The sequence below is a fragment of the Heterodontus francisci genome, chromosome 40 (genome assembly GCF_036365525.1).
Source record: "Heterodontus francisci isolate sHetFra1 chromosome 40, sHetFra1.hap1, whole genome shotgun sequence".
Taxonomy (NCBI): domain Eukaryota; kingdom Metazoa; phylum Chordata; class Chondrichthyes; order Heterodontiformes; family Heterodontidae; genus Heterodontus; species Heterodontus francisci.
In genome coordinates, this window is record NC_090410.1 from 3,599,511 (window position 1) to 3,626,145 (window position 26,635).

A 26,635-nucleotide genomic window follows, 5' to 3' on the forward strand; every position below is an offset into this window, starting at 1 on the left:
AACATGGAGAAGGATGGGTAAGGGAGGAAAGTTAAAAACAATGAATCCTATTAAGGCTGATTAGCTTATATTTTGTACTTGGATGAATTAGTCCTGCACCCAACATTTAAATTAGAAATAAAAATGGTCAAGTTTTTCTATCCGAAATGCTTCCTCATCACTTAGTAACAGGCCAGAGGGAGATAAAGTCCAGGTGTAGAGCTGAACATAAAGTTTGGAGTGAGAAAAGAACATTCAGCCAATCAAGACTACTCCTTCTATCCATGCATGGACTCTCTTCCTATTCTCATGCAAATCAAAAGGCCTGATAATAGCTTTACACATTCATCTCCTCAACAGGTTTTGATATAATTTATTAATTGACACACAATTTTTGAAACCGAAGTCTGAGGGCTTTCCCTTACCATCTAGCAGGTAACAGACTGCAAACTAAACTTGCCCGATAAGATCAGGTTGGTTTAGATCAGAGGTGTCCAACCTTTTCACATGGAGGGCCACATTACAATTTTTGTCCTACAAAAAGGGGCCAGTGAGAAAATTTTGGAAAGATAAGGGCATTAAAAATTCATTTTACTATCAGAACAATAAGCATGCATTTTTGTGAAGAAGCTTTAAATAAGAAAACTAATCTATTGACTTACTTTCTCGTCACTACGTTGCACACTAATTTAGTGACATACCTAGCATTGTTTTAGCTTGCATATGTACTCAGTCTCTGCCTGCTCACTTGGCATAGCGATGTGGAGTATTCCAGATAGGTGTCCATCTGTCAGGAGTGATCTTGATCTCTCTCCCTTCTTCCCTGTCTGTGTGTGTGTGTGTGTGTGTGTGTGTGTGTCTTTCTCTCTCCTCTCCCTCCCTGTCTGTCTCTCTTCTCCCCCCTGTCCATCTCTCTCTCCACCCCCCTCCCCCCGGTCCATCTCTCTCCACCACCCCCCGCCACCCAACCCGTCCATCTCTCTCTCTCCACTGCCACCGCCCCCCCCGTCCATCTCGCTCTCTCTCCACCCCCCTCCCTGTCCACCTCTCTTTCTTCCCCCCCCCACCTCCCCCCCCCCTCCCCTCTGACCATTACTGGAAGCAGGAACAGCGGTTTCCGAACTGGACAGATTTGGGGTTTTCCGGCAGGTTACAATTTTTTTTTAAAATCCTGCTAGATAGCCATGAATCTGTCTGAAGTTCCGAAACAGCTGTTCCCAGTCCCAGCGCCTGTCAGATGTGATTATGGGTCCAGTTTACATCCACGGGTTGGATAGAAATCTTTGGCGGACCAGATCCTGGCCCACAGGCCATATGTTGGACAACCTTGGTTTTAGATACTAGTCAAGGTGTGACTCTGTGTACTCAATCCTGTACTCACTGGAGCCAGTGAACCACCTCAATGTTTAATCTATCTTCCATGTAAGTGGATTTGCTCTTACCAGTGTAGTGGTAATCTCCTAGGGGGTGACGGGGATCTCGCCTCGCACCTTTCATTAGTAACAAATCCAGGGCAGCCTGCGACAACAAAAAATAAGGAGCTGGAAATAAGATGAATCAGAAAACTGTGCTGTGCAGTATTAACAAATTTGTATCATTCCTCTGGAGCTATTTTGAGAAGAAGGTTAATACATCTTATAATATCAGACCATGAAAATTGATATAAACTCCTTAAGCATTTTTACGATAATAGTGCTATTTTCATGCTGTAATTACAAATGCAACTCAATTCTCCTAAATCCACACATTTTGTTGTGCGGCACTTGAAGCAGGGGCTCTATTTGCAGGGATGGGAGTTGTGGCCTGCTATTTTAAGCACATTGAGGTAGGAATTAGTAGTTTTCAGTCCAGATTCAGTGCTGTGTGCACGTCGCACATGGTCCAACCAAGGGACTCCAGGCCAGAAGGGAAAATGGGGTGGTGGGGGTTAGGACTATTGTGGAGTCAGGGAGCACTCCAGGGGCAGAAATGCATCCCTTGTACCCAGTGTTGTTAAGGCACAAGTAACAGGATATAATTTTATAACATTTGTTTAATTACAATACACCCACCCATATTTATTCTCTCTAATTTCTTTTTTTTTCTTTTGGGCCTCCTTATCTCGAGAGACAATGGATACGCGCCTGGAGGTGGTCAGTGGTTTGTGAAGCAGCGCCTGGAGTGGCTATAAAGGCCAATTCTAGAGTGACAGGCTCTTCCACAGGTGCTGCAGAGAAATTTGTTTGTCGGGGCTGTTGCACAGTTGGCTCTCCCCTTGCGCCTCTGTCTTTTTTCCTGCCAACTACTAAGTCTCTTCGACTCGCCACATTTTAGCCCTGTCTTTATGGCTGCCCGCCAGCTCTGGCGAACGCTGGCAACTGACTCCCACGACTTGTGATCAATGTCACAGGATTTCATGTCGCGTTTGCAGACGTCTTTAAAGTGGAGACGTGGACGGCCAGTGGGTCTGATACCAGTGGCGAGCTCGCTGTACAATGTGTCTTTGGGGATCCTGCCATCTTCCATGCGGCTCACATGGCCAAGCCATCTCAAGCGCCGCTGACTCAGTAGTGTGTACAAGCTGGGGATGTTGGCCGCCTCGAGGACTTCTGTGTTGGAGATACGGTCCTGCCACCTGATGCCAAGTATTCTCCGGAGGCAGCGAAGATGGAATGAATTGAGACGTCGCTCTTGGCTGGCATACGTTGTCCAGGCCTCGCTGCCATAGAGCAAGGTACTGAGGACATCTCTAATAGATGCTGGCTTTGTGCCTCCTTTATCTCTTAATTGCCCTACCTCTACCTTGACTGACCTCTTCCTACTAATTTGCCTATAGAAAGTATTTTTATTCCACTTTACGTTTTAACCCTCTGCCTGCCAGATTTCCACTGTCGGTTCAAATGAGGTTTAAATGGTGCTGAATATAGATGATGCAGAGCAAGGAACGCAACAGAACTCCAATTATGAAAGTTTAGAACAAGCACTATGCATATTCAAAACAACATGGCCAGTTACCAAAATGTCTCCCTGAGTGTCGTGCAGGCAATGCAGAGCTAGCTCCAGATTGGTACCTCCTCCTGGCAGCACACTCGAACAAGCTAAGTTCAACAGGTCTGTCACTGCAGAAAAGTAACAGAAAAGAATCACCATAAGGAACTGTACTTTTCAAGTAGTAAAAATGCAGTAGCATGGTCTGCAGTTTCCTCCCTCTCCACCCTCCATTATACTCTCATTTTCTATCAAAAGTATCAACTCCACCATCCGCAAATGCATTTACACCCTCCACTGGATGGTAACTAGGAGCAAGAACTCTGATTTCACCCCTTTTCAAGACTGTCTATGTATGGAAATTGTTTTAAAAAAACAATGGCATGCTTTTTTAAAAATGCAAATGGCTTATAAGATCCAGAAACAGGTGGGGAAAATAGAATTCTGTTTCAAAAACCAGACTTCCCAGTCCTAAACCAGATGTCCAGAAGTCCAGGCAAAACAATTATAAGAAAAAAAAACCTAGGAGAAGAAATATTTAACATATCCCCTTCTCTCATTACAATTAGATGGGGCTGGGGGGGGGGGGGGGGGCGGGATGTTCTCTCAAAGATTACAAATTAAAGGAAAATTCCACTAAGATCTCCCTTGGCATAAATGAACCAATTTTCAATTTGTTAAATCATGGCACACTTGTGAGCTGTTAATGAGCTCTTCAAATGCACACTTAATTGCAAAAGAATAATTTATAGCAGTTCATGATCAGAAATGGGAACTCTCTAACTGGAGCATGACTGGTTAAGAAGGGTTTCATATTTTGCACCAAGAAATTTAGTTACATCCATCAGTAACTTCACAAAATACAGATAAAGAAGACCATTTAGCCCATCTAGCTCACCCTTGTATAGAAATCCATGATCACAGCATCTACTTACTACTGGATTGACTCCAGAACTTTAGCCTCCACTCACTCGATGTTGCTCAAATAGGACAATAATTTTCCAAAAGAAAAAAAAAATCCCATAAACAAACTCACCTCTCGCCTGAGTGACTTTGTTGGTTTCAATGTCATCCCATGGTTTCCAGACTAGATCTGCCTGGTGAACACTGTCATCAACCAACGACTTATCTTGCAGTAACGGAATTTCTGCCTGGAACCGGGTCCCAATGTTAATGCGCCTAAAACAAGTTACACACAATTTACAGGAGTTATGACATATGTGGAAACACAGGAGCTTGAAATGTTTGAAATATCCCATTTCCAACAATGGAGAACTCGCAATCCTTCGTACACAAAGATCCTAATCTCAACTGGCTTGCCAGTGAGAAGACACCAAAGGAAGAAAAAAATCTCAGGACATGTTACTATGATCAGTATTTTTTCCCCTCTATCATCAATTAAAATGCCCATTAGCATAGTGGCTATGTTACTGGATTAGTAATCCAGAGACCTGGACTAATGATGCAGTGAAATGAATTCAAATCCCACTATGGCTGCTGAGGAATTTAAATTCAGTTAATTAAATAAATCTGAAATAAAAAGCTAGCATGAAATTACCAGACTGTCAGAAAAATCCATCACTAATGTCTGATAGGGAAGGAAATCTGCCATCCTTACCCGATCTGGCCTATATGTGACTTCAGGCCCACATTGATGTGGTTGACTCTTAACTGCTCTCTGACCTGGACTTGCATGCCACTTAACTGTGCGAGGAACAGGAGGAGACCATTTAGCTACGTGTCTGCCATTCAACTGCTGTTGTGGAAGAGAGTTCCAAACTGCTACCTTTGGGCTGAGGTCAGCGGCGGGCGAAAAAAAAAAAAACAGCGGCCTGCCTGCGCCAGCTGCATGTTATGGAGCCGCTGCAATCTTCCGTGCAACGGCTCATTTCAATCGCCAGGAAGGCCTGTCCACCCCCAGCAATGGCATCAGCTGCCTTTCCGCAAGCGCTGACGCCATTTTTAAAGGGCTTAGTGTCCTTCCAATTAATTTCAATATTTAAAGATTTTGCTCCTCTCCCACCACCCCCAGTAATCATGAAAATACATTACTTGCCCTCTCCCCCCACAAAACACTACCTCTGCCCACCTGACCTCCTCCCTCCCACCCCCAGGACATAAACTTTAAGCTCCCACCATCCCCTAAACCAGTGAGATTAATCTGACCCCGCTCCCCCAACCGCACAGAAAAACCTATCTGCTCCACCCTTCCGACCAGCGTGGTGCCTCGTTTCCCCGAACGGGGATCTGAAGGCGTGGGAGTGCCGGCCAGTTGTACAAATGGACGTCGGGAATGGGTAGGTTATTTATTCATTTGTTTACATTTTTTAAAATATGCAGATTTGTCTCCCATCGCTGAGCAGCAGGGGAGGGGGAGGGGAGGGGGGTCACCATGAGGCCCCGTGGTGGGCCTCTGCCGGAGGCATTTTCCGCCCAACCCGCGCCACCAGCCACGACCCCTGACATCAGGGCGAGAACGAAATCCAGCCCTTTGTGTATAGAAAGGTCTGGCTCTAATTTTTAGACTATGTCCTCTAAGTCCTAGACTGATGTCTCAGCACCATCTTCTCAAGGGCAATAAATGCTGACTTTGCCAGCAATGCCCACATCTCATAAATGAATAAAAAAATTGACCAATTCTCAGTCTGTAAACTAGCATAGTGCATGCTAGCAATTTATTCAGCTGGAAGGCGGGTGGGAGATATTCATACATGCGTTTGATCCCCCCCTTACTCATTAACCATATTTTCCAGCAAAGCTCAATGCACTGTAATCAATAGCAGGAAATGGGATAAAGACAAAAAATGCTGGAAACACTCAGCAGGTCTGGCAACATCTGTGGAGAGAGAAACAGAGTCCATGTTTCAGGTTGATGGCCTTTCATTAACTGTTTCCCTCTCCACAGATGCTGTCAGACCTGCTGAGTATTTCCAGCATTTTTGTTTCGATTTCCGATTTCCAGTATCTGCAGTGGTTTGCTCTTCTTGTAGCAGGAATTGGGAAGCCTTCTGCTGGAAGCCAATGTTTTCCACTGTTTCTACGTTGACTCTAACATAATGCAATAAATGCCCTCGCTCCAAAGGAATAAATTAAAATAAGGGCTGTCGTTCTATCTTCTGGATAATCAATGCTGATAAAGTAGACTGAAATTGAATAAAAAACTTACGGTTCTATAGTGACGATAGAGTCATCTTTGACCACAGAGATACCACAAATTCCATCTACACCATCTGGAAAGGACAGAACTATATAAAGAATCCTAGAAAGTTTAGACCTACACACAAAGAAATTCAACAGGACAGTGCACTCTCGTTACTGACATCTAACAATGTGCCTCAAGTTATTGCAATTGTTTGCTGCTAATTTTTTTTTTATGTTTTAATGTGAATTTTTTTTATGTTCATTAAGTTGAAGGATATTAGCACTGGTAGACAGAACACATTTCCATTTTGGCCATTCTGCATGAGAATTAAACTCCGGTGGGGGGGGGGGGGGGGTCACATAAAGCACAGTTTTGATGCATTTTGAACTCCTGCTTTTCCTAAATGGTTTCATAGAATATATGCCGAGATGCCAAAGATGATAGCATAGTGGTAATGTTACTGGACTAGTAGTCCAGATGCCTGGACTAATGCTCCAGAGATGTGTTCAAATCCCACAACAGCTGGGGAAATTTAAATTCCATTAATTAATTAATTGGGAGTAAGATGCTAGTTTCTTTAATAATGATCATGAAACTACCAGATTCTATCTGGTTTACTAATGTCCTCCAGGGAAGGAAATCTGCTGTCTTTACCTGGTCTGGACTACATGTGACTCCAGGCCCACAGCAATGTGGTTGACGCTTAACCACCCTCTGAAATGGCCTAGTAAGCCACTCAGTTGCATTAAACCATTACAGAAGTCAGAAGAATAAAACTGGATGCACCACCAGGCTTCGACCTAGGCACTAGAAATGACAAAGGCACAGCCTGCCTGGTCGACCCTCACTAACTTCTGGGGACTTGTGCCAAAATTGGGAGAGTTGTCCCACAGACTAGTCAAGTAACAGCCTGACAATTGTCATACACACCGAATCATACCTTACAGCCAATGTCCCAGACTCCTCCATCACCATTCTTGGGTTATGTCCTGTCCCACTGGCAGGACAGATCCACCAGAGGTGGCAGTGGCACAGTGGTATACAGCCGAGAGGGAGTGGCCCTGGGAGTCCTCAACATTGACTCCAAACCCCATGAAGTCTCATGGTTATTAGGGCAAACACAAGCAAGGAAACCTCTCGCTGACTACCACCTACTGCTCTCCCTCAACTGATGAATCAGTGCTCCTCCATATTGAACACCACTTGGAAGAAGCACTGATGGTAGCAAGGGCATAGAATGTACTCTGGCTGGGGGACTTTAATGTCCATCACCAAGAGTGGCTCGGTAGCACCATTACAGACCGAGCTGGCCTCCTCCTGAGGTCTGCACTGTCATAGATGCCAGTCTTCAGCCAATTCAATTCACTCCACATATCAAGAAACAGCTAAAGCCACTGGATACAGCAAAGATTATGGGCCCTGACAACATCTCAGCTGCAGTACTAAAGTCTTGTGCTCAAGAACTAGCTGCACCCTTAGCCAAGCTGTTCCAGTACAGCTACAACACTGGCATCTACCCAACAATGTGGAAAGTTTCCCAGCTATGTCCTGTCCACAGAAAGCAAGACAAATCCAATCTAGCCAGTTACTGCCCCATCAGTCTACTCTCAATCATCAGCAAAGTGATGAAAGGTGCTATTAAGCAGCACTTACTCAGCAACAACTTGCTCACCAATGCTCAGGTTCCGGCAGGGCAACTCAGTTCCAGACCTCATTACACCCTTGGTCCAAACATGGACAAAGAACTGAATTCCAGAGGAGAGACGAGAGTGATTGCACTTGACATCAAGGCAGCATTTGACTGAGTAAGGCATCAAAGAGCCCTAGCAAAATTGATGTCAATGAGAATCAGGGGCAAACTCTCCACTGGTTGGAGTCATACCTAGCACAAAGGAAGATGGCTGTGATTGTTGGAGGCGAATCATCTCAACCCCAGGACATTGCTGCAGGAGTTCCTCAGGGTAGTGTCCTAGGCCCAACCATCAGCTGCTTTATCAATGACCTTCCCTCCATCATAAGCTCAGAAGTGGGGATGTTTGCTAATGATTGCATCGTGTTCAGTACCATTTGCAACTCCACAGATAGTGAAGCAGTCCGTGCCCACATGTAGTATGACCTGGACAACATTCAGGCTTGGGCTAATAAGTTTAAGTATCATGCACACATAAGTGCCAGGCAATGACCATCTCCAAAAAGAGAGAATCTAACAATCTCCCCATGCTATTAAGCGTTAAGGAGCATTAAGGTAGATAAGTCCCCAGGGCCTGATGGGATCTACCCCAGAGTAGTGAGGGAGAAAATTGCTGGGGTCTTGACAGAAATCTTTGTATCCTCATTGGCTACAGGTGAGGTCCCAGAGGACTGGAGACTAGCTAATGTTGTTCCTTTGTTTAAGAAGGGTAGCAAGGATAATCCAGGAAATTATAGGCCGGTGAGCCTTACGTCAGTGGTAGGGAAATTATTAGAGAGGATTCTTCGGGACAGGATTTACTCCCATTTGGAAACAAATGAACTTATTAGCGAGAGGCAGCGTGGTTTTGTGAAGGGGAGGTCGTGTCTCACTAACTTGATCGGGTTTTTTGAGGAAATGACGAAGATGATTGATGAAGGATGGGCAGTGGATGTTTTTTTTTTATTTAGAGATACAGCACTGAAACAGGCCCTTCGGCCCACCGAGTCTGTGCCGACCATCAACCACCCATCTATACTAATCCTACACTAATCCCATATTCCTACCATATCCCCACCTGTCCCTATATTACCCTACCACCTACCTATACTAGGTAAATTGGCCATTATAAAATTGCCCCTATCAACCTGCAAGTCTTTGGTGGTGGGAGGAAACCGGAGCACCCAGCGAAAACCCACGCAGACACAGGGAGAACTTGCAAACTCCGCACAGGCAGTACCCAGAATTGAACCCGGGTCGCTGGAGCTGTGAGACTGCGGTGCTAACCACTGTGCCGCCCAAGGATGTTGTCTATATAGACTTCAGTAAAGCCTTTGACAAGGTCCCTCATGGCAGACTGGTACAAAAGGTGAAGTCACACGGGATCAGAGGTGAGCTGGCAAGATGGATACACAACTGGCTTGGTCATAGAAGACAGAGGGTAGCAGTGGAAGGATGCGTTTCTGAATGGAGGGCCGTGACTAGTGGTGTTCCGCAGGGATCAGTGCTGGGACCTTTGCTGTTTGTAGTATATATAAATGATTTGGAGGAAAATGTAGCTGGTCTGATTAGTAAGTTTGCGGACGACACAAAGGTTGGTGGAGTTGCGGATAGCGATGAGGATTGTCAGAAGATACAGCAGGATATAGATTGGTTGGAGACTTGGGCGGAGAAATGGCAGATGGAGTTTAAACCTGACAAATGTGAGGTAATGCATTTTGGAAGGTCTAATGCAGGTGGGAGGTATACAGTAAATGGCAGAACCCTTAGGAGTATTGACAAGCAGAGAGATCTGGGCGTACAGGTCCACAGGTCACTGAAAGTGGCAACGCAGGTGGATAAGGTAGTCAAGAAGGCATACGGCATGCTTGCCTTCATCGGTTGGGGCATAGAGTATAAAAATTGGCAAGTCATGTGCTGCAACTGTACAGAACCTTAGTTAGGCCACACTTCAAATATTGCGTGCAATTCTGGTCGCCACACTACCAGAAGGACGTGGAGGCTTTGGAGAGGGTACAGAAGAGGTTTACCAGGATGTTGCCTGGTCTGGAGGGCATTAGCTATGAGGAGAGGTTGGATAAACTCAGATTGTTTTCACTGGAACGACGGAGGTGGAGGGGCGACATGATAGAGGTTTACAAAGTTATGAGTGGCATGGACAGAGTGGATAGTCAGAAGCTTTTTCCCAGGGTGGAAGAGTCAGTTACTAGGGGACATAGGTTTAAGGTGCGAGGGGAAAAATTTAGAGGGGATGTGCAAGGCAAGTTCTTTACATAGAGGGTAGTGAGTGCCTGGAACTTGCTGCCGGGGGAGGTGGTGGAAGCAGGTACGATAGCGACGTTTAAGAGGCATCTTGACAAGTACATGAATAGGAAGGGAATAGAGGGATACGGTCCCCGGAAGTGCAGAAGGTTTTAGTTTAGACAGGCATCAAGATCGGCGCAGGCTTGGAGGGCTGAATGGCCTGTTCCTGTGCTGTACTGTTCTTTGTTGATATTCAATGGCATTACCGTTGCTGAATCCCCCACCATTAACATCCATGGGGTTACCATTGACCAGAAACTTAACTGGACCAGCAATATGAATACTGTGGTTACAAGAGCAGGGAATTCTGCTGCAAGTAATTCACCTCCTGACTCCCCAAAACCTGTCCACTATCTACAAGGCACGAGTCAGGATGTGATGGAATACTCTCCATTTGCCTGGATGAGTGCAGTTTCAACAACACTCAAGAAGTTTGACACCATCCAAGACAAAGCATACTGCTTGATCGGCACCCCATCCACCACCTTAACTATTTACTCCCTCCACATCCGGCGTACAGTGGGAGCAGTGTGTACCATCTACAAGACGCATGGCTCGACAGCAGCTTCCAAACCCACCACCTCTGCCACCTACCACCACAGGGGCAACAGATACACAGAACACTATCAACTGCAAGTTCCCCTCCAAGTCACTCACCATTCTGACTTGGAAATATATCACCGTTCCTTCACTGTTGCTGGGTCAAAATCCAGGAACTCCCTGCTAACAGCACTGTGGGTGTACCTACACTATGTGAACTGCAGCAGTTCATCACCACCTTCAAGGGCAATAAGGGATGGGTAATAAATACTGGCCTGGCCAGTGACGCTAACATCCCAAGAACAAATATAAAAAAAATTCAGGAGTAGCCACCCAGTGATTTAACTTCCTCTAATAGATATTGTTTTTACATGTTCACGTAAATCTCCTTTGTGCCTTCTGCTAATACACAGTCATTAAACCTTTTAACACAATCTTCATTTTAAATGAGTTAATGACTGCATTAAAATTGTACAGATTAATTTTACACAAACACCTTAAGCAGTGCACTACCAGTGAAATGTAACTGGTTGGAATACAGGTTTAAGCCTTTGTAAAGACAAATTTAGTAAAGCATTAAAAAGAAACAATTTACCTACAACACTGCCCAAGATTCCTTTAGGAGCACATGTATTGTGTGGTGCCTTGCTCCCTGGCAAGGAACAGATCCTGCTAAAGTAAAGTCCTGAACCATGACGGATGGGACTCAACATTGGGGGAGGCGTGTATGGCGGAGGTTGAAAGTTTTTCTCTAGAAGGTGATCAGCTAAGCAAACAGGGGAACGCATATGGCTCTGGTACAACACCATCCCTGGCAGCGCCCCAGTCTGATTTGATGCTGGAGATGGGATAAACAGGGGCTCTGGACGAGATCGCTTCCTTCGTTGTTTTTTGGAGTGGCCTCTACAGTTCACGTTTGCTTGCTTGCCAGTTTCAGAGACCTGCAAAATATAAATCTCCGAAATAATATACATTTTAGTGCAATACTGAGGGAGTTCTGAATTGTCGGGAGGTGCTGTCTTGTATTGTGTGATGTCAGCATAGAAACATTAATGCTTTACAGCATAATTTCCAGGCTCATAAAAGGTTGTGGCTAATACAGTAAATGAAACACTTGTCCCTACACACTGCAATAGTCACAGTTCCAAGTCACTCAAGAGATAAGAAAAGGCACAAATCCTGGAAATCTGAAACCAAAGCAGAACTTCCCTCATCGGCTGTAATGAAAGGTCCTGGCTGAAACTTAAATGTATCTTCCTATTTCAGATGCTGACTAGCCTGCTGTTTGTTTCTAGCAACTTCTGTTTTCACTTCATTTACGTGCTACTTGGGTTGACACTCAAATCTGTCAGCTATTTGTAGGATGGCTGCACTGTACCAGTTTACCTTTACAAGAGCATTCTCACCTGGGCAGGGATATCATCTGAGGACACTACTAAATCAGTCAGTCTTGTTGTGACGAATTTCCTTGGTGTAATCGGTGAATTTTCAGATTTCCCAGGTTTGCTGTCTTTCTTGGAACCAGAAGATTTTACAGGGACAGAGACTGGGATCACTAGAGGCATCGCCACACTTTCCTCTAATGGCTTCTTTAACAGAAGAGCACTGAGTTTATCTTCCAAATATTGAAAGAATAATCCACCATGCTCCGTTTTCTCAATTCCATTATCGGTCACCTAAAGTTAGAATTACAAAATAGTGTTTCTGATTACATACAAATAGCCTGTTATTATGGTTCAAGTTGATAAAATAAAACCTATTGCTATAATCCTCTATATTATATGCATATATAATTTTATTTAAAAAATTCATTCACAGGACATGGGAGTTTCTGGCATTTATTGCCCATCCCTAATTGCCCCGAGAGGTGGTGGCGAACTGCCTACGTGAACTGCTGCAGTACTTCCACAGTGACCTTTTCGTAGTGATCTGGTACAACTGAGTGTCTTGTCTGGCCATTTCAGAGGGCAGTCAAAAGTCAACCACATTGGGTAAGGGCGGCAGATTTCCTTCCCTAAAGGATATTAGTCAGTCAACCAGATGGGTCTTTTTTAAATATCAGTCACATGGTCACCATTACTGATACTAGCTTCTGACACCAGTTTTTTTTGTTTAATTAACTGAATTTAAATTCAAATTTCCCAGATGCCATGGTGGGATTTGAACTCATGTTTCATGAAGTTCAAGATTAACCCAGGCCCCTAGATTACTAGTCCAGTAACATAACCACTTTGCTACCATACCCCTTAATATATCTACATATTTCAATTAATTAGTATGCTATTGGGCTGGGCAGGCTGAAATTCCTCAGCAGTTTCCCACCTTAACTGGTGGAAACCCATGTATCCAATCTGTGCCATTTCCAAAGCATTGTAAGGGGTGGAACCTCAGTCAGTGCATCAGTGAAGTCCAGAACACTGAGTGGGTTGAGTTGTACTAACTTCCAGAATGGGAACTGTGGGCCCCAGTCACAGAAGAAAAAGCAACAGAAACCAAATTGGTTTCTATGTACAACCCGGTCAGCTTTCATGGGCATTTTCCCTGGTACCAATTTCTCCCATGGTGAGATCTGGACTCTCAACCATCTGGGCTGCTATTCTAGTATCATAACTATTAGGCTATCATATCAATCTGCTACACTTCCTGACCAAACAAGTAACTGATTGAACCATTTCTTACACAAGAGCAATTCTGAGATATAATCACAGCTGCAGCAACACTCTTCTGAAACCAAAAGGAACTTCATAAGCTTCAGTAGCTACAGATCCCCATACATACACCTACAGCATCACTAATGCACTCAAAGAGTAATTTAACACAAGAAATAGGAGCAAGAGTCAGCCACTCAGCCCCTTGAGCTTGCTCCATCATTCAGTAAGATTTTCTAAAGTTTATCATTTTCCTAACCTTCTGTGACTTAACATCATCTTCCAATGATTGCTGATTTCCCATTCCTTCTTGTGGACAAGTGTGGCAGTTTAGTCCCTTTAGAAAATGGAAAACACCTTGACACCTCTCGCATCTGAAGTTTTCCCCATTTTCATCCAAATTTTGGGAAGAGCTACTGCTCACCATGTCCCTGCTGTAGATTGAAGATTATGTAAAATCAAGAGAAAAGAAAAACTATTAATGTTGGAAGCCTCAAATACAATGTTTGAAATGCATAGCAGGTCAATCACCATGTGAAGAAAAAGGCTAAAGTTTTGGGTGTAACTGTAAATGAGGATCAGCCAGGTCTGTTGAAGGATTAAACCTGAAATATTAAAAATATCCTCCTTGTTCAGATGCTGATTCATCTGCTGCACACTTCAAGTAAAATCAGGTATCAAGTATAAAATAAAATCTGTACTGAAGACCACAGAGAGCGAGAGTGCACTAATAATAATTACCCAAACAATAAATTAATCTGTAAAATTTAAACAGGTGAATCAATGACTAAGCACGCCAACTGCAGGAATTTGTGCAAAATGGCTTTCACATGTGCCTACATAACAGTAACTGCACTTCAAAAGGAATTTATTGTCTGTGAATATTTGAGGTGTTTCAAAAATCATCTTCTTCTTTGGCCTCCTTATCTCGAGAGACAATGGGTAAGTGCCTGGAGGTGGTCAGTGGTGTGTGAAGCAGCGCCTGGAGTGGCTATAAAGGCCAATTCTAGAGTGACAGGCCCTTCCACAGGTGCTGCAGAGAAATTTGTTTGTCGGGGCTGTTGCACAGTTGGCTCTCCCCTTGTGCCTCTGTCTTTTTTCCTGCCAACTACTAAGTCTCTTCGACTCGCCACATTTTAGCCCCGCCTTTATGGCTGCCCGCCAGCTCTGGCGATAGCTGGCAACTGACTCCCACAACTTGTGATCAATGTCACAGGATTTCATGTCGCATTTGCAGACGTCTTTAAAGCGGAGACATGGACGGCCGGTAGGTCTGATACCGGTGGCGAGCTCGCTGTACAATGTATCTTTGGGGATCCTGCCATCTTCCATGTGGCTCACATGGCCAAGCCATCTCAAGCGCCGCTGACTCAGTAGTGTGTATAAGCTGGGGATGTTGGCCGCCTCGAGGACTTCTGTGTTGGAGATACAGTCCTGCCACCTGATGCCAAGTATTCTCCGGAGGCAGCGAAGATGGAATGAATTGAGACGCCGCTCTTGGCTGACATACGTTGTCCAGGCCTCGCTGCCGTAGAGCAAGGTACTGAGGACACAGGCTTGATACACTCGGACTTTTGTGTTCCGTGTCAGTGCGCCATTTTCCCACACTCTCTTGGCCAGACTGGACATAGCAGTGGAAGCCTTTCCCATGCGCTTGTTGATTTCTGCATCTAAAGACAGGTTACTGGTGATAGTTGAGCCTAGGTAGGTGAACTCTTGAACCACTTCCAGAGCGTGGTCGCCAATATTGATGGATGGAGCATTTCTGACGTCCTGCCCCATGATGTTCGTTTTCTTGAGGCTGATGGTTAGGCCAAATTCATTGCAAACCTGTCGATGAGACTCTGCAGGCACTCTTCAGTGTGAGATGTTAAAGCAGCATCGTCAGCAAAGAGGAGTTCCCTGATGAGAATAAGTTATGTAATACAGGTCTCTCTTTCCTTCTAATTTTTCCTGAGTCATGGCAAGAGAAGTTACCCAAGGCCATTTTACCATATTAGTTTAGTTTATGTTTAGAGATACAGCACTGAAACAGGCCCTTCAGCCCACCGAGTCTGTGCCGACCATCAACCACCCATTTATACTAATCCTACACTAATCCCATATTCCTACCACATCCCCACCTGTCCCTATATATCCCTACCACCTACCTATACTAGGGGCAATTTATAATGGCCAATTTACCTACCAACCTGCAAGTCTTTTGGCTTGTGGGAGGAAACCGGAGGTACAAATTATGGCAAACTGCCCATATAAACTTGGCACTACTGCTTCCTGGGCTACATTTAGACGCCTTCATTACTTCAGTGTGCACAAAATGGTTAATTGCGTAGTAGCTTCTGAGAAAGTGTATCTGGGGAAAATGGTTTTAGTTATATTGTAATCATATTCATATTCTAAAAACACATATCAGTAACATCAAAGTAAAATTCAATGCTTGGTTACCTTTCTTGTCAGTATTCCAAAATCATTACTTGAACAAGTTCTGAGGATTAGGACAGAATGGAAATGTGCTAGGGATCCTCCTGCACCAGCCCCTTTAATGTTGTTGCTACCTTTAGGGCACCTGGACTTCCTCTAAGTCACAATCCTGCACTAAATAATGTGTCTCCGCATGCCCCTGCATTGTTTACATTAGACTCAAGGAGGTTTAGGAGTTACGATCTTGGTATCAATGGTGTTCATTTGGGGTGCACTCTGTCCAAATTATCCCAGACAGTGCTAGTAAAGGAAACTTGGCACTGTGATATCACACTACTTCGTTTTTCTTTATTAGTGTATTATCATTCCTTTATGCATTCCCTCGTGTTCCATACCCACCACATAGGACAGGTTGGTGGTCTGCTCCCAGACCTCTGACTAGATAGATATTTGACAGAATGAGAGTGCCCTATGGGGAAACTAACTTCCCTTTACTCCAAATGCACTGAAATCAACAACTTACTGTTCAGGTGCACATAGGTAGAAACTTACATCCCACTACTCAATAGCACTAAAAACTCTGGAATGTCAGCGTGCTTCACCATGTTCACCGTCCCCTCAAAATCAAAAGAACCAAGCACAGAAGGAGACGCTCATCCTTTCTACATACTTCTTTTTACAAAGAAAAATCTCATACCACAACACTGTTGACGATCCATCGCCCTCTTGTGGCATGCTGGAAAGACTGTAAATATCTTCACCCTGAAAAGTCAAAGCTCATTACATACAGGACAACAGAAGTTTACAAGAGCTTTACAAGCTGGAATGTTTCAGATTGAGGGTTTTGCAGGTTGTAGAATTAAAAAAGCATTAAACAAGGTTAATGTTGCTGAACCTAAAGTGCTGTTCAGAACTTTTATTCTATACTATAAAATATATTTAAATTGGGACTTGTGGTCCCCAAGAGGTCTGAGATTATGAGGTTTATGTCTATCTGGGATCAGATGTTCTGTACACTTCAGGCAGTGTCTTGAAAATTCAGTATTTTCTGTTTGTTGACTTTGTAGCACATTGTGTCCCTTGCACAGTTTTCCTTCAGACAGCTGAGTCTTTTGGAATTTAGGGCAACAAATTACTCAAGAGTGCGGCAAAATTTGTAGGGAGTCCCCAACATCGCGACCATATTTCCAGGGCCTCCCTGCACAGAAAGGTTTCAAAATGGTTACAAAACACATACAGTACTTGTTTAAAAAACGTTGAATGTGTTCTTAAATGTTATGCTAAACGGGAACACATTATGGGTTTGCTCTGATGGTGCCTCAATGTTGTCAGTTTCTGATCTCACACGTACGGAAATATTCAGCTTGCCTGAAAGGGATGGAAAATCATAGGCCAGTCGCCTCATGCCCAGTTTGGAAGGCCTGGGTATTGGTTTTCACCCATCTTGTCTATCAGAGAATGGATCACACGAAGGCATTACAAAACTAAAAAAAAAAACCCACACAATTTAGAACAGAAGGGCTGAAATTCAACTGTTGTGGTCCAGATGCAGAGCGGGTTTGGCTCAGTGTGCTCGACTTTGCTTGCCCTGTGTTTTCTTATGGGCATGAGCTGGAGCTGTGCTGTGCTCTGTGCCAGAAGCTTCATTAGACCATTTGTGCATGTCCTTGCTGCTCCGTAATTCCGATGTGTTGCCCCATTGGCAGGTCAGTGCTGTGCACTTTTAAAATCTGGAGCAAAGCACACTCCTACAGGTACACAATCACCAGAAATAGCTTTAAACCAGCCCATCCTATACTTATGGGGAGATCAGTCTTTATTTTTGTGCAGTTTTTTTCAGCATCATATTGCTTGCTTCTTTGGTTCAGATCAATTTGTCCCTTTTTGTTTGATTTCAACTGTACTGCTGTATTGCTGCCATTCAAGACACTTCACCTGACATAGGCTGTCCTACTTGCCCCTCAACGCAAGAAACAGAAAATGTCCTTTCAAATTTTGCCACCAACAGAGGCACCTGCATATAATTATGTTCTCACCCAGGATATCCAATTCCCAGACCTCTGTACTTCCAACAAAGGACAAATACTGCACTGGGAATGTACGAGCACTATGTAAATGAGGGGACAGTGGAAATCACATGAACGCACCTCAGTTCACTGGCAGTGCAGAGGCACTCATGTTAACACTGTGCTCAAATATAATTTCAGCCCATATTTTCCACTGGCTGACAGCTATCATAGCAAAAAATGCCAGAAAGCTTCCTGCATGGCCATGTGGGTACATGCACAGACTGGTGGGGTACTAAGCCACACACATTGGAAGATCCCTACAGTTGGACACCACACTTGTCCTGGGATAGGAAGAGGAAACATCAGCCAGGGTTCCTGTTCCTGGTGCAGTGCGTGGATGTCAGGTGAAAGTAGGACCAGGCTTGAAACTACTGCCAACATTCACTGTCTAGAGTTACCCATGAAGAACTGAATACTTAGGACAAAGTACTGAGAGCTACAGCCACCTGTAGAACTGTACTCTAGTAAGAGTCAGTGCCTTCAGGAGAGGAGGGAAAAAAAAGAGGAAAAAAGGAAAGCCTAAAGAGAAATTAAGTTAATTACCTGGACACTATCATGAAAAGATGTTTTCTGAAGACAGTCTTCCATACTCCTCGTCAAAGAATTCTGAATAGAAAAGGAGTTCATAGCCACCTGACTAGGAGGAGCAGTGCAATTGGGATCTAACTTCTGTCGCTCCTTTCGAGAAACTGACACACTCTTATTGGATTTACCTGCAACAGTGTAATGCTTTATACATACATCTTTATTAGAGATTCTGCCTCTCTTGTTGCTACAGGGTAGAAGTGACCAACCCTCCAACTGCTCTGACTGTAACTGAAGCTGATTCTGAACAACCTCTTCTTCACACACTGACTGAGGAGGATGTTGTGTCTTGAATGGACTCTTCTTGGATTTCTTGTGACATTCTGAGATACCCCTTAACGCAGGCTGCAAACCAGTTCCTGTCTGGTGCTCTGTACTTTCTGTCTGTTTTGGATAACAAGAGAGAATGTTCTTGGAGAGTTGGCACTGCTTTGTGGATTGAAATTGTAAAAATGGAGGAGTGGTTTCCTGTCTCAGGGAATGCTGCAAATCTTGTGCTAATTCTGAGGGACGATGCAACTGAGATCCATTATTCTGGATCTGGGATGGAATTTTCTGGGCAAGTACATGCTGGGATTGGGTAACTATTACTTGTGATTGACTTACCGAATTTTGGGATTGAGACAGATTGTATTGGGTATCAGAGATCAGCTGAAGCATATGGTTTTGAAATTGGTCTTGGTTCTGCATTGGGGAGGCCTCCTGATCGCCCATGTAGACCTGGGTAAAGAGTGAAGTTGCTATCTGCTGTTGATGTTGCTGGTGCAGAGAGTACTGTTCCTGCAGTACAGCAGTATGTTTCTGTTCAGGAAAGGCTTGCCATTGGTTTAAATTAGCTTTGTAACTCAAAAGTTGTCTGAAGACATTTCCACAAGCATCAAATTCAGACACTGCTGAATTTTCACCCTGGGTCTTTGCAACAGAGGGATTTGACTGAATATCCAAATTCTGTCTTGTAAAGGCCTGGGCAAATGAGTCAAGCTTATGCAAAGCACCACTTGAAAAAGTGGCAGAAACCTCTTCGGGAGGCTGGGAATTGGGGACAATATAAGAATAACTTCCTTTGCTTCCACTGTAAGTTGCCAAGTTGTTAGTCCATACAAGATCTTGACTTGTTTGTTGCCTGGTGGAAACAGTTTCATTTCTGGATAACGTATGATTTGTGCTCACAGCTTGCGGCCAACTTGCAGGTCTTGATGACTCCAAAGTATATTGTGCAGGCTGTGATGGTCTACTGGGAATCACTGAATCCATAACATAAGAGTCTAGACTTTCTACACAAGAGCTGGGGTTTGTTACAGAAAAATGAGGGGAGTTTACTCTGTTGTATGGATCAGTCATGTTACAATTTAAACCAGAAGAATGCTCTCTTTGCATTATGCTATATTTAGTTTGTCTAACGGTGCCTGACCTTTCTGACAAACAAATACTTGGACTTGTAAGCACACTTGCTGTAGCATGGGTTTGTGTGGGATAGTGTAAGGGAATATTGCTTCCACTGGTTCCAGTTTCACATGGTATTTTTTGGCTTATGTTGCTCGTTAGAGGCCTGAGCAGTTCTCGGTTAGGCAGAGAGGATCTGTGAGAAAGAGACTCAACTTGTGGCATTCCCACTTCACACTGAAGGGTCTGAGTATGCCCAGTCTGTGGGTACAACATGGTCTCTGTTGAATCCACATCTTTGGAGCTGCTGTCAGAGAATGGTTCCTTCTGACAATACAATCCATGCTGGACTTCATAGTGACGTCGTAAGGATCGGGAGTCACAATAGCTCTTGTCGCATCCATGCTCCATACAAACATAAGGTTTATTTTTTTGGTGTGTTAGCAAATGCCCAGATCTAAGGAGAGAGTGCAGAAAAAAAGGTTTCTCAAGTTCACCTAATAAAATTTTGCTTCCAACATTTGTTAAATAATAACATGACAATGCACTGCAAACTCATTATCATCTCTCACGGAACTGACCTGTATTAAGTACCATAAATAATCATCAAGCAGATACTTGAAAAGTAATCACATACTCTTGCCCCCCTTTGCATCATAGAGTCAGAGTTATACAGCACAGAAACAGGCCTTTCGGCCCACCACGTCCACACCGGCCATCAAGCCTATCTATTCTAATCCCATTTTCCAGCACTTGGCCCGTAGCCTTGTATGATATGGCGTTTCAAGTGCTCATCTAAACACTTCTTAAATGTTGAGAGTTCCTGCTTCTACCACCCCTTCAGGCAGTGTGTTCCAGATTCCAACCACCCTCTAGGTGAAATTTTTTTTCCTCAAATCCCCTCTAAATCTCCTGCCCCTTACCTTAAATCTATGCCCCCTGGTTATTGACACCTCCGCTAAGTGAAAAAGTTTATTCCTATCTAATCTATCAATGCCCCTCATAATTTTGTACACCTCAATCAGGTCCCCCTTCAGCCTTCTCTGTTCTAAGGAAAACAACCCTACCCTATCCAGTCTCTCTTCATGGCTGAAATGTTCCAGCCCAGGCAACATCCTGGTGAATCTCCTCTGCACCCTCTCCAATGCATCACATCCATCCTATAATGTGGCGACCAGAACTGTGCACAGTACTCCAGCTGTGGCCTAACTAGCGTTTTATACAGCTCCATCATAACCTCCCTGCTCTTATATTCTATACCTCGGCTAATAAAGGCAAGCATCCCGTATGCCTTCCTAACCACCTTTATGTACCTGTGCTGCTGCCTTCAGTGATCGATGGACAAGTACACCAAGGTCCTTCTGACCCTCTGTACTTCCTAGGGTCCTCCCATCCATTGTATATTCCCTTGCCTGGTTAGTCCTCCCGAAATGCATCACCTCACACTTCTCAGGATTAAATTCCATTTGCCATTGCTCTCCCCATCTTAACAGCCCATCTAGATCATCCTGTAATGTAAGGCTTTCCTCCTCACTATTTACGACAAATATTCGTGTCATCTGCGAACTTACTGATCATACCTCCTATATTCACATCTAAATCATTAATGTACATTACAAACAGCAAAAGTCCCAGCACCGATCCCTGAGTCACAGGCTTCCAATCACAAAAACAACCCTCGACCATCACCCTCTGCCTCCTGCCACTAAGCCAATTTTGGATCCAATTTGCCAAATTGCCCTGGATCCCAGGGGCTCTTACCTACTTGACCAATCTCCCATGCAGGACCTTATCAAAAGCCTTACTGAAGTCTGAAGTACCCTATGTTGAAATTAGCATAAACCTGCATCTAGTTTCTCTCTTAACTTCCCTCATTCATTTGCCAAGCTCATCCTGACTATGAGAAAACCCTTCTGCTCCTTTCACCCCATTCTTACAAACTGCTGACCACCCAACTTTTTTGTTGATTTCAATTATGGACCTGGCCAACAAGCAACTCTGACCACAGTCCCAAACAAATCTCATATAGAATTCATATGGCCACTAGCATGAGGTCACTTTGATCCTTTCAATCTGACCTAAAATCAAATGCAGGTTCGAGGTTAAATGGTGTACAAACCTCCTGTGTGATTGAGTAACATTGCTCATGCTATCAGTGGAATCAGTCTGTATAGAAAGCAATCAATAGCCTTTTTGCCTAGTCTCCACTGAGGATTTGGGGTGTTGGCTTACAGTCGAGTAACATAAAACTAATAATTTAAAAAGAAACTGTAGGAAATAATCTATCAGTAAATGCTTACCACTTAATAGCAACAACTTAGATATCATCTCTTTTAACTTTGATGGATAATAAATCTTTTTAACGGACCAAGTCCAGTCTCAGTAACATTTTCCTCCATGCAACTTAATATTACTAAATGAATCAACAGACAATTTAATTCACATAGAAGTTTAGTATTTGGGAATGACTCCTGATGTGGGCAACATTAGTACGGCTTAAGGAGGGACAGGAATGGCAGCTCAATGTTCCTGGTTACAGGGTTTTCAGACGCAATAGGGAGAGGGATAAGAAAGGAGGGGGAGTGGCAATTTTGGTCAAAGCAACAATTACAGCTGTGAGGAGGGATCATATGTTCGAAGGTTCATGAAATGAGATTATCTGGATCGAGCTAAGGAACCAAATAAGGACAATCACACTGCTGGGTGTACTACAGACCCCCAAACAGTCAGAGGGAGATAGAAGAACAGATATGTAGGCAAATCTCTGAGAAGTACAAAAACAACAGGGCAGTAATAGTAGGGGATTTTAACTACCCCAATATTAACTGGGATAGCTTTAGTGTGAAAGGAATTGAGGGAGCAGAATTATTCAGGTGCATTCAGAAGAACATTTTTGGCCAGTATGTACCAAGTCTAACAAGAGAGGGCAGTTTTCGACTTAGTTTTCGACTTAGTTTTAGGAAACAAAGATGGGCAGGTGGAAGGAGTGGCAGTGGGAGAGCATTTTGGTGGCAGTGATCATAATTCAGTTAGTTTTAACAAAATTACGGAAAAGGACATGGATAGAACAGGAGTTAGAGTTCTCAAATAAAAGCAAAATACTGCGGATTCTGGAAATCTGAAATAAAAACAAGAAATGCTGGAACCACTCAGCAGGTCTGGCAGCATCTGTGGAAAGAGAAGAAGAGTTAACGTTTCGGGTCAGTGACCCTTCATCGGAACTGTTCCGAAGAAGGGTCACTAACCCGTAACGTTAACTCTGCTTCTCTTTCCACAGATGCTGCCAGACCTGCTGAGTGGTTCCAGCATTTCTTATAGTTAGAGTTCTCAATTGGGGCAGGGCCAATTTTACTAAGCGGAGAAGTGATTTAGCGAAAGTGGACTGGAAAGTAAATCAGTGTTAGAGCAGTAGGAGGCATTCAAAAGGGAGATTCAAGGGGTTCAGAGTAAACATGTTCCCACAAAGAAAAAGGGTGGGATGGCCAAATCTAGAGCCCCATGGATGTCAAGGAACTTACAGGGTAAGATAAGGTTGAAAAGGAAAGTTTAAGTCCAACACCAAGAACTCAATACTACAGAAAGCAGAGAAGAATATAGAAAGTGAAGGGGTGAAATAAAAAAGGAAATTAGGAAAGCAAAGAGAAGGCATGAAAGAATATTGGCAAGCAAAATCAAGGTGAACCCAAAGATGTTTTATCAATACATTGAGTAAGAAGATAACTAAGGAAAGAATAGGGCCCATAAAAGACCAAAAAGGTAACCTATGTGCAGGGGCAGAAGATGTTGGTATGGTTCTTAATGAAAACTTTGTATCTGTCTTCACAAAAGAGGGGGACAACGCAGATATTGTAGTTAAGGAAGAGGGGCATGAAGTATTGGATGCGATAAACATAGGGAGAGAGGAAGTATTAATGGAATTAGTATCCTTGAAAGTTGATAAATCACCAGCGCCAGATGAAACATACCCCTGTTAAAAGAAGGAAGAGAGGAAATAGCAGAAGGTCTGACCATCATTTTCCAGTCCTCACTAGATGCAGGTGTGGTGCTAGAGGGTTGGAGGACTGCTAACGTTGTACCTTTGTTCAAAAAGGGAGCGAGGGATAGACCAAATAATTACAGGCCAGTCAGTCTAACCTCAGTAGTGGGCAAATTATTGGAATCAGTTCGGAGAGACAGGATAAACTGTCACTTAGAAGGACACAGATTAATCAAGGATAGTCAGCATGGATTTGTCAAGGGAAGATCTTGTCTGACCAACTTGATCGAATTTTTTCAAGAAGTAACAAGGAAGATTGATGAGGGTAGTGCAGTTGATGTGGTCTACATGTATTTTAGCAAGGCTTTTTACAAGGTTCCACATGACAGACTGGTTTAAAAGATAAAAGCCCATAGGATCCGGGGAAATGTAGCAAGGTAGATACAAAAAAAGTGGCAGGAAACAAAGGGTAATTGCCGACGGGTGTTTTTGCGATTGGAGGGCTGTTTCCAGCAGCATTCTGCAGGGCTCAGTACTGGGTCCCCTGCTTTTTGTGGTATATATTAATGATTTTGATGTAAATGTAGGGGGCATGATCAAGAAGTTTGCAGACAATACAAAGATTGGCTGTTTGGTAGATAGTTAGGAGGATAGCTGTAGACTGCAGGAAGATATTGATGGACTGGTCAGGTGGGCAGAAAAGTGGCAAATGGAATTCAACCTGGAGAATTGAGAGGTGATGCATTTGGGGAGGTCAAACAAGGTAAAGAAATACACAATTAATGGGAGAATACTGACAGGTGTAGAGGAAGCGAGGGACCTTGGAGTGAATGTCCACAGATCCATGAAGGTAGCAGGACAGGTCGGTAAGGTGGTTAAGAAGGCATGTGGAATCCTTTCCTTTATTAGCCAAGGTATAGAAAACAAGAGCAGGGAGGTTATACTAAAACTGCTTAAATCATTGGTTAGGACGCAACTTGAGTACTGAGTGCAGTTCTGGTCACCTCATTACAGAACGGATGTAATTGCACTAGAGAGGAAACAGCGGAGATTTACAAGGATTATGCCGGGACTGGAAAAAGCAGCTATGAGTAAAGATTGGTTAGGCTGGGGTTGTTCTCCTTGGAACAGAGAAGGCTGAGGGGAGATCTGATTGAAATGTAAAAAATTGTGAGGGTCCTGGATACAGTGGATGTGAAGAGCATATTTAGTTTAGCAGAGAGGTCAGTGACTAAGGGGCACAGATTTAAAGTGATTGGCAGAAAGATTAGAAGGGAGATGAGGAAATATTTTTTCTCCGAGAGAGTGTTGGGGGTCTGGAACTCAATGCCTGAAAGGGCAGTAGAGGCAGAAATCCTCAACTCATTTAAAAGAAGTCTGGATATGCACCTCAAGTGTCGTAACCTGCAGGGCTACGGACCAAATGCTGGAAGGTGGGATTAGACTGGGTGGCTCGTTTTTTTGGCCAACACAGACATGATGGGCCAAGTGGCCTCCTTCTGTGCCTTAAACTTTCTATGATTCGATCTGTGTGTTCCTGTTAGTTTTTGGTACCACCCCTTTTAGTACTACCGGTGTTTTTTTGTTCTAATGATTCAGGTCAATATTCCTTCTTCAACCAAGACCCATAAATACAGATTAACTGGTCATTCATCTCATGGCAGTTTGTGGGGTGCTGTTAGTGCAGACGCTGCCTGCGGGGACACTGCTGATGCAGATGTTGTTAACCTTACAAGACTGAAGCCTGTTAACTACATGAACATTGGAAGTGCCTAATTTCATTCCACAAATTCAACCTGCATCTGATTTGGAATGAATAAAAAGAAATCTGGCATTAAATTTCATTCTGGGTACACAAAGAAAGTCTATTCTGTTTTTAAAAATAACTAACTCGAATTCCTGAGTTAAATAATGTTCACATACAAGTGGTCCTGTCTCTTAAAGGCCTTATTGCAGATCCTGCAGACATGCCGACGTTCATGACTATGCGTCAGGTAGTGTTTGCTCAGGGCACTGGCACTGCTGAATGACTTTCCACACTGGCTACACTCCTAGACAATAAAGTATAGAAGTGAATTGTCTAGTTTTGCTTCAAATTGACTTCAGTATAAATGTAAAACAATAAAAAAAACAATACTGACAGTTTCTCTTTAATATTTAAAGTACCACTTTTGATCTCCCTAATATATTCCATTATTACAGAACATAAACCAAACTATCAAACCAGAACTTATTATTTTTGACAAAACTCTTGTATGTGTTCAGGTTTCTTGCTTTAACAAAATAGGTAGGTCAAGTATACTGTAGATTACCGCTTGACGCAGCTTTTGTTAGGATTCTAAAACTAAGCTTACTGGAAGAACAAGCACGTACAGTGCTAACCTGGAATGCTTGCTGCGGAGAATGCCTCGTGGGCAGACGCCTTCTCTTCTGCAGACCTCCATATTTCCCTTCACTTTTACTTGTGCCTTTCTCAGGAGTATTTTTTTGAGGGAGAGGACTAACACCTGTAAAACGTCGATAGGAAAAACAACATTATTCAAGTTCTTTTTTGTTGCCGTTTCAACCATTTACAGATGAAATATGCATTTAAATTATAAACTAGCACAGACTAGTCGGGCCGAATGACCAGTTTCTGTGCTACAAATTCTATGTATTATTAAGCCATTCCTGGTGTCAAAAAGGCCCTTTATCAAGAACAGTCAGAGCACAAGCTCAATTGTCAAATAAGACACATCAGGGCTGAATTTATTCCTCCCCTCGCTCCAGCATTAGTTGGGCTGTGTGCTTTTCATTTTGTCAGAAACATAGTCTAAATGATCTCCAATCCAGTAGTGCAGCACTCTGCAGAGAGAAAACCAAAATTAAACTTGCTTGAGGTTTCAGGGGATTGCTAGCTGCCTTGTAGAGATTCTTCAATCTGAAGTGGCAGCCCCGCAACCTCTAACATGT

The 26,635-nt window shown here is 43.6% G+C and overlaps 1 protein-coding gene across 1 annotated transcript in view; it reads right to left on the reverse strand.

Annotated features, from left to right (window-relative positions):
• LOC137353146 (zinc finger protein 541-like) overlaps nt 1-21,556 on the reverse strand; it is a 38,943-nt gene extending 17,387 nt beyond the window's left edge. Inside the window, exons 1-12 of the mRNA XM_068019192.1 lie at nt 21,513-21,556; nt 18,931-20,164; nt 18,534-18,708; nt 18,283-18,452; nt 16,368-16,432; nt 13,509-13,683; nt 12,008-12,277; nt 11,197-11,542; nt 6,113-6,176; nt 3,983-4,125; nt 2,974-3,077; nt 1,422-1,497 (exon numbers count right to left, since the gene is read on the reverse strand). Coding sequence (XP_067875293.1) covers nt 1,422-1,497; nt 2,974-3,077; nt 3,983-4,125; nt 6,113-6,176; nt 11,197-11,542; nt 12,008-12,277; nt 13,509-13,683; nt 16,368-16,432; nt 18,283-18,452; nt 18,534-18,708; nt 18,931-20,164; nt 21,513-21,556 — 2,866 coding nt within the window. The remainder of the gene's footprint in view (nt 1-1,421; nt 1,498-2,973; nt 3,078-3,982; nt 4,126-6,112; nt 6,177-11,196; nt 11,543-12,007; nt 12,278-13,508; nt 13,684-16,367; nt 16,433-18,282; nt 18,453-18,533; nt 18,709-18,930; nt 20,165-21,512) is intronic.
• Between the last annotated feature and the right edge of the window lie 5,079 nt (nt 21,557-26,635).